The 11,596-nt window shown below is 59.3% G+C and overlaps 1 protein-coding gene across 1 annotated transcript; it reads right to left on the bottom strand.

Annotated features, from left to right (window-relative positions):
- On the bottom strand, positions 1 to 10,915 carry DNMT3L (DNA methyltransferase 3 like; the record flags this gene model as incomplete). Its single annotated transcript, XM_081138826.1, is given in 14 exon segments — positions 1 to 26; positions 29 to 165; positions 1,980 to 2,065; positions 3,170 to 3,309; positions 3,855 to 3,930; positions 4,904 to 4,992; positions 6,094 to 6,181; positions 8,068 to 8,239; positions 9,039 to 9,151; positions 9,228 to 9,307; positions 9,944 to 9,988; positions 10,274 to 10,435; positions 10,510 to 10,523; positions 10,612 to 10,915. Coding segments are annotated over 14 exon segments (1,506 nt in total). The 5' UTR covers positions 10,890 to 10,915.
- Positions 10,916 to 11,596: the final 681 nt, after the last annotated feature.

Genomic DNA, 11,596 nt, shown 5'->3' with positions numbered 1-11,596 from the left:
TTATGAAGAGGAAGCGAGTTCTGTTGAAAATACTTGAAGTACTCTCTCAGGGGGAGAAAACAGCTCTTGACCAGGGCGGCGGGCCCCGGGGCGGGGGCCTTCGCTCTCCGCCTGTCCTGAGCCAGCAGGGAGAGCTCCTCCTGGGGCACCAGGGCCGAGTGCCGGCTGCGGAGGAGAGAGGAGGAGAGAGGAGGCTCGTCACCAAGGGAGCACCAAGCCCTCCCCCCCACCGAGGAGGACAGTGGGGGGAGCTGGCTGGTGCCAGGCTCTCCAGATTTTTCAGAGGTCTCGCAGGTAAACACCGGGTCCAGCCTGCATGTCTTGAGCACCAGGGGACGAGATGGCCTTGCACCTCCAGCCTCCCTCGGTCCTGTGAGGTGCAGGCAGGATGGTGGAGGGGAGAGGGTCCCAAGGACAGATCCTGGCCCACCTGGGCGGGTCCCCCCTTCAGTGAGAGGAAACCGTCCTGGAGAGACCCCAGGAGAAGGAGGGGTAGGACAGGGCGTGGGCTAAAGGTAGGTCAAACCGAATTGAATGTCATTCCCAAGGAATTATGTCATATCCAAGACAGAGAAGCCTGAGCATGTTCCCAGGGGTCCTGTGGCAGCCTGTGGCAGGTGGGTGCAGAGAGCAAACTTGCAATTTGATGCAACCCGTGGACCTGAAAGCTTCATGGACGCGGCGCCCGGCACTTCCGCCCCATGCCCCCGGGCCCCCACTGCAGTCAGGGAGCACCTTTGGTTTACTTTGGAGGGCCCGGAACGAGGCCCCAGGAACAGGCAGGGCTCCTCCTGGCACTCCCTGTACCACACCCCGGCCGCTCGGCTGGCAGAGGGGTGGCCATGGCGGCCCAGCGGCTGCTGCCCTTCATCTCTGCAGGAGCCTGATGCTAAACCGCCCTTCAAAGAAGCTGCTTCCAGCAATTTCTGGGAACGATGTGGGGGAGGGGAAAGCTGACCGGCAGGGCAGGGCGAGTAGCACACGTAAGCAGCCACCCAGGGAACGGCTGGCCGGGCTTCAGGGAGAACACACCCCGGGAAGCTGCCTCTCTTTAGCTGCACCTAAAACTCATCCAGGGTGTAGGCCTGGAGAGGGGCAGACGCTGGGATGGGGCAGGTGGAAGCCACTGTGGGGAGGAGACAGGACCCAGCTGTCCCTGAAGATGCGGCAGCATGGGTCACATGGGGCTGCACCTGGCGGGGATGTGAGCTGAGGGCAGGGGCACAGTGTCTGATGAGACCGCCAGAGCAGGTGTCCCCGAGGCAGAAAGTCTGCCTGGGGAGCAGGGTTGACAGGACCGGGGGCTGAGCATGTGGGGAGGAGGGTCGGGGGGTGGAGCACAGAGAATGATCATGAGCAGAAACAATCGGGAGAGGGGCCCGCGGCCGAGGACGGGTGTGCGTGAAGGCCTGAGGCCCGGTGTCCGAGGACGGGTGTGCGTGAAGGCCTGAGGCCCGGTGTCCAGCGAGAGGAGTTCTGTACGGCCGGTGCATCGTGGGTGGGTGGTGTGAGTGTGGGCTTGTGTGCGTGTGTCAGTGAGTGGGTGTGAGAGTGTGTGAGTGTGGGTGTGGGCGTGAGAGTGTGCATTGTCTATGTGAGTGTGAGGTTGTGTCAGTGAGCGGGTGAGTGAGGGGGTGAGTATTTGGGTCTGTGTGGGGCGGGCTGTGCTCCCTGAGGCTGGGGACGGGCACCAGGCCCATGGCACACGTGGCCGTGTGGCGGGTGGCTGGGGGTTTGGACTTTTTTCTTTGGATGCAGGGAAGCCCTGCAGAGTCCCGAAGTGAGAACCTCACAAGCACCAGTGCAACAGCTAGGAGAAGGTCCCCACAGTGGAAGGGATGTCCCTGACCTCGAGCGTGCCCAGAATTTTGGGGGTTGCCTCGAAGGCCCACCAGACATAGCCCCTGAGCTGGGCAGAGAGCTGCTGGACATGGCCAAGGTCCCTCATTGCTCCCGGAGGAGTCGAGCGTAGGAAATACCTCCTCACGGCCGGGATGTTGCTCCACACACGCACGGCGTTCCGGACGGCCCTGCCGCCGATGTCCCGGATGGTCACAGGGTCTGTCTGGGGTGGAGACATCAGCTGTGGGTCAGGGTGACCTGGACAGTAACCTCTGTTCCCTGCGGTGCCCACAGGCCTCACCCACTCTAGGAACCATGTGTGGCCCTCAGAGTTCAGTCAATAGCCTCCCCAGACTGACTGTGTCCCCCAATCCACACTGTTTCACATCACATCTTTTTAAAAATAAATCCCTTATGAGAAAAAAAAAAAAGCCAAGCTATTATTTCAAAACTTTTAACTGGTTGATTTTTGCTCCCACGGGTCACATGGCCCAGGACTTCCTGCCGCTCGAGCACCGGGTGGTGTCACTCAGATAAAGAGTCTGTGGTCTTTGAGCCACGGGGTGTTTGTCTCAGGGACCCGAGAGCAGTACCTTTGCTTCACGGCCCTTCTCAGGAGCCAAGTGGCTGCCTGGTCCTGGGGTCACTGTCTCCCTAAAAGGCACTCGAGGGATGAGGGAGGAGAGAGTGGGAGGCAGGACAGACCTTCCACCACTGGGAGGGGAGCCTCAGAAGGGAGAGGTGACCCGGAAATTCAGGACGAGGAGATGGGGACAGATGGGGTAAGGTGGCAAGGAAACAGTTTGCCTTAAGTTTGGATGTGTGTGTGGGGGGTCATCCTGTGAGAGTGGACACCAGGCTCAACCAGGGGCAGGGCTGTGTCTAAGGAGCGAGTGTTGGGAGGGACTTGGGTCAGCCCTGGGCGGGTTGTCACTGAGTCCTGGCTGCTCTAAGGGTCAGGATTCAGATACAGGGAGAGAGAAAACACGGCTGTCAGTGCCCGAGAGTATGTGTGAGGGTGTGTGATTACGTGTGTGGTGTGTGCACTTGCGTGCACTGTGTACAGTGGCGTGTGTGCATGTGTACATGTGCATGGATGGAGAGCGGGCCGGTGCTATATCCTGAGTGTAGCATGTAAGGGGACACTCTCTGAGGCCACCATGAAGGGTCCATGCTCTAGTGGCACAAGGTGACCCTCACAGTCCCTGCAAACTCTGAAAACTGGGGTCTCAGGGGTCAGACTCTAAACCACCTCCCTGATGAAGGCCGAGTGCTCCCTGGGGAGGCCCAGCCGGGCTGGCATCTGGAGCCTGTGCCCTGCACGCACCTCCAGGAAGCGTGTGGCTACGGCACAGTCGTCCTTGGTCAACACCAGGTTGTCCACGAACATCCAGAAGAAGGGCTGTGGGCTGCCGGGCTGGGGCCTCGAGTACTGCAGGACGCGGTGGAACTGGAACAGGAACCACCCTGCGAGGACCGTCCAGTGCATGTGGCTCTGCGTGGTGCAGGGACGTGGGGTGCAAGGGCACGGCTGAGGGGCTCCAGTTGGGGAGAGACCAAGGAAGGACCAGGCTCCATGTGGCCAGCTTGGGCCCCGGCGCTCACTCTTTCCAGGATAGTTCTGTCTCCCCAACAGCAACTGAGCCTCAGGGCCCAAGGCTCACTGTCACCCAAGGTGCAGAACCCAGTGTGCTGGTGTTAAGGGACAGAGGCAGTTAAAATGTGGCAGGGCTGGCAGGTGGAAGGAGCAGGGTCAGAGGGCACAGGGGCCTTGGTGATAGATAAAGTCCACTCTCTAGGATGTGGCAACAGCTCCACAGGGGACAGATGTCAGAAGACACCACATTGTACTCAATGAATATGGACATTTTATGGGTGTCAGTGGTCCCTCAATAAAGCTGTTTTTATAAATGCAGGCAATTTGCAATTCCTGCCCTTCCTGTGGTGGGTTAGTGGGTCATGGGGTGCAGGAACGAGAGGGCCCAGGTATTGGGGCACGGGGGCTCTCTTACCGGGAGGGCGGTCACAGGCCTGGCCGAGGGGAGGCGTGCAGCCATACACAAGGTCAAATGGGCCCCAGCTTTCCACCTGCAGGACATGGGAGGACACGTGCAGATGGGCCTGTCCTAGCAGCAGGCTCCTGTGTGCTGACTGTGGCACCACTCAGGTGGGCAGTGAAGCCACCAGATCAGACCCACCCGTGTCTTTCTCAGGCACCATGGGCCTGGGAGCACTCAGGGCTGGCTCTCATTGTTCAAGGAGAGGCTGGCCCTCCGCAGGTCCCTGGGAACCCAAGTCATTCCTGTGCCAGGTGTCACCCTGCAGATCCGCCCCTAGGAAGGTAGGCACACTGACTCCTGGGATTCATGTGGGTTTTTTGTGTAGCAGGAAAATACAAGATGGTCCCCTGAAAAAACAGCCAGCGGCTCCTGGCTGGATGGACACTAACAGTGAGGCTGTGCCCTTTCCTGGTGGGAGAAGCTGCGACCCAGCACTGGGGCAAGCGAGAGGCCAGCGTCCTCGGGCCCTGAGCCAACCAGAGGAGGCTTCTGGCCCTTTTTCCAGGTGCTGTGAGGAGCTTGAGGCCAAGCTCAGGGTGCCGCTGAGTCATCTGGGAGCACTTCCTCCATGACCACCATTCAGGACTGCAGGAAATAGCCTCAGGGGGAGCCAGGACATTTCTTGGTGGAAGTGTTTGGAAGGTGTTTTCAATCAGCCATTGTTTGTTTTAGGGGAGGTGTAGATTAAACCCCTCTCTGGGCAGCACCCTCACTAGTGGTGGAACCTGCCCCTGGATTGATTTCAACAAGTTGAATGGGAGGTGTGGCCGATCGCTCTGCTCTGGGCTACGGCCAGTGTGGGGACCACAAAAATGTCCCTCTCATCTCTCCTGCTGCAGGGCGAAGTGCCAGCAACTGTGAGGACCAGTGCCCATTCCTGTGAGGCCCGCAGGTGAGCCCCGACGGGGCCAGAGCTGCGCAGCACCTGGGCGCCCCCCTTCCCCGGGGACCCCGCGCACACCTGCTTCATCTTGGCGCCTGGCCGGTCACGCTGTACTTACGTCCCTCCTCACTATATTGGTAACATCGTGAAGATATCTCAGTCTTCCTGAGCCAAAAACATTTTCCAAAAAGCCCAAACTGGTCAGCTCTGGATGGGGGGAAAAAGCACAGGACACGTTGATGTTGAGCCCAACGGAAACCAAAGGCCGGCGGCTGACCAGAAAACTTGGGTGCCGCCGAGGAGCAAGCTTTATCTTTTTAATGCCGAGATGGGGAACTAATGACTCAACGAAGGTATGTGTTGATTATAAGCTAAGCAAGCAAACTCGTCTGAGTATTGGTCTGAGAAAGTCGAGAGATTTGTCGTGAAGCCAGCCTTCCTGGTGGTGATTCACACTCTGGGTTAGGAAATCCATCGGGCAGTGGCATCCACACTGATGTCACCCAGCCAGGGTTTGTCACACAGTGGGTGGGCTGCTGGAGCCCCGTTATGACCTTGGAGAGTCTGTGGCCTGGGGACAGGAAGAGGAGCCCAGGAAGGACCTTACAAATGGGACTCGGGGATGCGCCCTCATGAGGAGATGAAGGCAGGGCGGCCTGACTCCTGGTCCCTTCTGTAAGCTGTTAGCTGTGCGAATGTCAGGCCCCTCGTCCATGACATGGTGCCTGAGGCTGCAGTGACCAGTGCACAGGGCACGAGGAACATGCTGCACGAGACTAAGGGGTATTTTCATGGATTCGCCTCATGTCTGCAAAGCTCAGAAGAATCCATGATTTCCAAAGGCACCAGCAGGTGGGGGTCAGCTTGGGGTCCAGGGAGGCAGGACACCTGGGCAAGGCTGGAGGGCAGCAGGTGACCAGCAGAGCTCACGAGGAGTGAGGGTGCGGGCAACCCTGGGAGGGGTGGGATGGCCCCGCAAGGTGGCCCGGTGTGTGGTGGTATCCGAAGTGGGCTTTGGTGTTTGGTGGCCGTGGGCAGAGAGCCTGGCCGCACAGCCCTCATTAAGGGGACTTTACACCCGCTGTCTTGCTTTCTGCACTTTCTTTCCAAGGCATGTCTTCTGAAGGTGAGCTCCAGGGCTCCTGCACCCTCTCCCCCTGCCCACCCAAATGACCCTCAGCCCCAGATGCCTGGAGTCACCCCAGATGCTCAGCAAGTGGGACACTGGGAACATTCTAAACCCCACCCTCCGCCCAGGTTTGGGCAAGTGCGTCTTCCAGTGAGTTCTCTGGACGTCACTACACTCACCTTTCCCGATGTCTCCAAAAAGGGACAGCACCCGGACTGGCTCTCTCTTCCACACAGGCACAGTCTTATACATCTCCAGGGGGCTCTCCTATTCATAAAAAATAAAATAAAAATAGACGATGTTCTGGGATGTCGTGGTAACAGAGCCAGTGAGTCACACAGAGGCTGCTTTCTGGGCAGCAGGAGCATCTCCCCAGTGAACAGAGGGACACCTGGGACACCCCTGCTGAGGCGCTGGCCCAGCCCTGGCCGCGGTGAAGACCCTGCACACCCCTGGGCCGCCCCCTGCTCTGAACCTGCCCCAGGCCATCTCTAAAAGGAAAGGCAGGCGAGGGGTCTTTCCTGAGCGGGAAGGAGGACAAGTCCATGGGGGGCACGCCCTTGGTATTTCTCAGGGAGACGCTCTCACCTGGGCGTTCTGAATACATGCAGCAGCGGGATTCCCCCCATTCCTCTCCCTGTGTGGGCTCTGGGTGTGGTCCCAAGCCACCGAGCACCCCTGAAAGTTACCAGCAGGAGGCCCTTCCCAGGCCAAGGACTGGACGGAGACCTACTGTGCCAAGAGCCTGTGCCCCATGCTCAGCCACAAGGAAGCCATGCTGGGGACCCAAGAGTGGGAAGACCCATGGACGATGCCTGCCCTTCCCCTCCAAGACACCCAGGAGAGACTATAATCCGTTTGGGAAACAAGCCCCCCAGAGCCTCCTACCCCCAGGAGGCGCCATGTGGTGCGAGCCTGGCTGCCCTGACAGACTCTGTGGGACGCACAGCATGTCACCCCGCTGCACAGCGGGAACACAGCGGCTTCCCTCTGTGCCTGGCGCTGGGCTGGCGTGAACGGCATTTCTGAATAACTTCATTCTCTTTCAAAGCAAAACTGCAACTCGCAAGCATGGCTCACTCCACACTGAGATGACGGTTCCTGCCCCTCGATGGCCCGGAAGAAGGTTCTATAAAGGGTGCATGCGCCTATTCTCCGGAAAGCACCATAAAGACACCTGCCAAGGTTGTCGTAAATGTACAGGCTCCCAGCCCGTGGCAGGGAGGCAGTGGAACGGCACCCCGCCTGTGCGCCCTGTGGGTGCACCCAGCAACGCCATGTGGGAGTCTCCAGAATCCGTTCTGGCACTGCGCCCCTGCTGTCCACTGATGCCTCGCCAAGCTCTCAGCCTAGTTTCCAGGGCAACCACAGCGGATGGAAATAAACTGTGTGGCCACGAGTTTATTCAGGCCGGAAATCCTAAGTCCACGTGTCAGCAGCGCTGGTTCCCTCTGCTGGGTCTCAGAGAGGCTCTGTCCCAGGCCTCTCACCAGCTTCTTGCTGCAACCGGGCAGTCCTTGGGTCCTGGGCTTGTAGATCATCGCTCCAACCCCTCCCCCATTGTCACATGGCCACCCTCCCTCTATGTGTCTTTGTGTCCCCAATCTCCTCTCCTTTCTCTTGTCTGACACCAGCCATGGCATTCTGGGCCCACCCTAATCCAGGAGACCACATCTCAAGATGTTTAACTCAATCACATCTGCAAAGACCTTTTTCTAAAACAGGTCATGTTCTCAGGTACCAGGAGTCAGGATGTGGGCATGATTTGGGGGGACAGAGTTCATCCCACTGTGATGAGCCCCCGGCTCCTGCCTAGCTCCTGGTTCCCGGCCTTGACCCTCAAGAGGCCCTGGACTTGCTGGCTGCCCAGGCTTCTGCTCCCCACTGCTGGCCTGAGAGGTGCAGCTCTGCGGAGCCCCCTGCCACCTGCTACAAACGCCTCATTCCGGGGCTCGAACAAACAAAACCACCTGACAGCAATTAAGAAGCAGACCACCTTGTGGCACCTGCTGTCAAAGAGAAAAGCACATTTGCTTAAAAGCCCCTAACTTCACCATGTGCCGGAGCAGGTGGGCACCCTGCAGCTAGAGACAAGAGAGAACCCACCGGGCCGCGCCAGCGGGCAGCGGGCTGTCCTCTGAGTGTCCCCTTACCGACTCCTGGTCGTAGAAGGCCTTCAGCCGCTCCCGCCACTTCCTGCGCCGCTGCAGCAGCCCGCTTTGGGGTGAGGGCAGGCACAGGAAGCACACCCAGTTACTCACAGCCTGGACCTTCCCCGAGGTTCCCGGCCCCACGAGGGTATCCACGCACTCGAAACAGTAGCACCTAGAGTCAAACAGAAAACCACAGGGACTGAGATGACATTGCTTTGGCCATCAAGTGAAACCACGGGCCGTCTGCAGGCCGAGAGCCTGCCCCTGGCTTTGGAGTGAGCTGTGGGCCACGGAAGCCACAGTGGGGCTCCTGTGCAAAGACAAAGTTGACCCTGTTCATCTGCACAGTGGGAAGGCGAGACTGGATCAGGCAGGGGGACCAGTCCCTCTTAGGGACCTAGAGGGACAGGAACCAAGGCATCTGCAGAAGATAGCAGCTGTTTGTGGGCAATGACAGATTTCAAAGAACCCCCTAAGCAACCTGTCTCCCCCCAACCCTGGAGCCTGTGGAAACAGTTAAGGTCTCCCACCTGGGGAGCAGGCTGGGGAGGGGGAAGCTGTAAATGCAGAGATGGCCCCGGAGGACGTCGGAAGGGGCGGGGACCACCAATGGAGCTCAGGTTGGCAAGCAAGGAGGAAGGAACATGCCCCTGCTGGTCTCCCCCAATCCCCCGCTGTGACCAGCAGCCCCCAAAAGTGCAGTTTCCAGGACTTCCCTACATAATGACTGGGGGAGCAGCTACGCCTTGGCAATAACAATAATAAAATTAAAAATTGGAAACACAAATCTCCTGGCACCCCACCTGCCATACGTCAAGGCTCTACACCAAATGAAATATTCAAGATGGAAATTAAAAACTTTGGAGAAAGTCATCCTTTTAGGGGAAAATCCCCCCCCCCCCGCTCTGGAATGCGTGGCTCAGAAGGGTGGAAATTTCCTAGGCCCCTTGGCCCTCCCCCCCTCGCCTCACCGGGTGCAGTCGGGGTTTTCACAGATGAGCAGCGTCTCTCCCGCGCAGCAGATGGAGCAGTAGGACTGGTAACCATCGTCGTCATACAGGAAGAAGCAGTCCAGGAACTTGTCCTAGGAGAGGGACCAACCAGGGCAGTGTCTTCTGCTCCGGCCGAGGCCTCCACGCCGCCCCTCGGCTCCTGCTTACCTTGCAGGGAGCACACATCCCTCCCTCGAACAGAGGGTGCTGTGCATGCACCTGGAAGCTTCCGCAGCAGATGCACACGTCTAAGGGGGACAGCCAAAGTGCAACGTGTGTCCCGACACCGTCAAAGAGAGCGACAAACTTGGGAATAAATTTAACAAAAGGAGTGCAAGACCAATACACTGAAAACCTCAAAACACTGTTGAAAGAAAGATCTAAATAAACGGGACAGTGTCCCGTGTTCATAGATCAGAGACTGAATATTGTCAAAACGATGGGCCTCCCCAAACTGATCTACACGTTTCCCTCAAAATCCCACCTGACTTTTCGGTGTGTGTAAAAAATGGACAAACTGATCCTAAATGCAGATGGAAATGCAAGGCCTCCAGAATAGGCAAATCCACAGAGAAAACAAGTAAGTTTGTGGTCACCTAACGTGGAAGGTGGGGGGACAAGCAATAGGGAATGACACGGGAATGAGGTTTTTTGGGAGCTAATGAACATGTCCCAACGTTAGATTGTGGCAATGGCTGCACAACCCTGTGACTGTACCAACACCCTGAACTGTGCACCTTCGGGGAAGCCGTGGGGGCTTGGGCCTGGGGGGGGTGGCCATCAGGGCGCCGGCTGGATGGACACCTCTGTGGAGCTGCAGCGGTGGCTCCGGAGCTGGCCGACACTCCCCTCTACCTGGGTGCGGGCACCTTGCGACCACTCACCTTCTATGGCTCGCTGGTTGGCCTTGACTTCATATGCAATCAGATCTGGAAAAGAAAGTTAAGAAGTGGACCCTTCTTCCTTCCACCATCTGTAGCTCAAGCACAACCAAGAAGTGAGTGTCACAAGTTGATCCCCTGAAGTCGCAGCAGCCGGAGGACACCCCTCCCCTAACCCTCCACCTTTCCTGGAAGGTTAAATATCTAAGCTTGGGGGTGGGGGGAGACATCTGAATTAGGTGTGAATAGTCCAGAAACCTGGAAGCTTAGATGATGCCCAGGTCTGGGGTTGGCATCCTAAGTGATGGGTCCAGTACCCAGGTGAGCCCTCACCTCTGTGGAGCTCGGGCGAAGGGGGGGCTGACAGCTCGCTGGAGCCCACCAGGATGACGTCCATGCTGCACTCTGCCTCTGTGTCCGGGGCTGAGCCAGCTGCTTGGTGGCCGGCGCCCGGGAGACAGGACATGCACGAGCAGAGGGGAAAAGTGGCCCCTCAGCCTCTGCCCAGCAAGGGGGACGGAGCCCACCACCCAGCTCAGCCCCCACCCACCGTCCACAGCGACACCCACCCCTAGCGGGAAGACTGGCGGTGAGTGCCAACCCTGAGAGGGAGTGCGGTGTGGCCCTCTGGCAGGGGCCTCTCAGGAGGGGCCCCCCACAAGGTCGGGGGCTAGGGGTGGAGGAGCTGAGGTCCCCCGAAGCCCCTGCCTCCGTCCACCAGCAGCTGTGGGCCCCTCGGCCACCCCCATGCTCCCGCCTCCCACAGTGTCCCCAGACCTGCCGGGCCCTCCAGGCAGGAGGCGGGAGAACAAGGAAGGGCCTGACGGATGTCACAGGGCAGCTGTTCACAGGGCAGCCACCACAGCTCCTCTGCCAGCTGCCCAGCTGGGTGAGGGTCCGAGCTGTCCAGGGGCTCCCGGCTCAGGGTCCGGGGGGAGGAGAGGGCCATGAGACCAGGGGAAGGGGCCTCCCGGAAACCAGCAGGAAACCGCTCAGGTGGGAGGACTGGGGGCCACTGGGTGTGGGCGGCTGAGGAGCACGGGGGGAGGGGGTCCCCCAGATGTGCGGAGGTGGGTGGGCGACCTTCTGTGTGAGGGGTGTTGGGTGGAAGGGTGAGGAGCGCCTGCTGGCCACTCATAGGGGTTGGGGGATAGAAAGTTCCGGAAGGGGGGGAGGAAAGGTGGGGTGGGGTGAAGAGCTCGTGGGGGGCGGGGCCGGCACTCAGGGGCGGAGCTTGCGGGCTCAGTGCTCTGGGCGTGGGTGGGGTCGGTGCTCCAGGAGGAGGGGGCGCTCCACTGGGACTGCGAGCTGGGCGGGGGTGGAGGTGAGAGGGAGCTGGGGCGCGTTTACTGCCCTGGGATGGGCCCAAGGGCCCTCAGGGAGGGGTGGTGGAGGGAGGGGTCGGGGGCTCGGACAGGGGCTGTACTCCTGGGACAGATACGGTGCTGGGCAAAGTGGGGGGAGACCCTGGGGCATAATGTCCTCTGTCCCCGCTAGGGTGTGGGCCGGGCCTGGTGACTCCCAGGGGGACACCTGGCAAACACCTCTCCCTGGTGATCAAGGTCAACATCAGCAGTGGCCGGTAGAGTACCCAGATTAGGATGTGGTGGGAAGGGCACTCCTCTTCTGTGGGTTTCCCACCTCTACCCCTGAGAA

This window comes from Miniopterus schreibersii, assembly GCF_964146895.1.
Source record: "Miniopterus schreibersii genome assembly, chromosome: 5".
Classification (NCBI taxonomy): domain Eukaryota; kingdom Metazoa; phylum Chordata; class Mammalia; order Chiroptera; family Miniopteridae; genus Miniopterus; species Miniopterus schreibersii.
The sequence above is the reverse complement of the archived record's forward strand: the minus strand, read 5'-3'. Positions and strand labels throughout refer to the sequence as shown.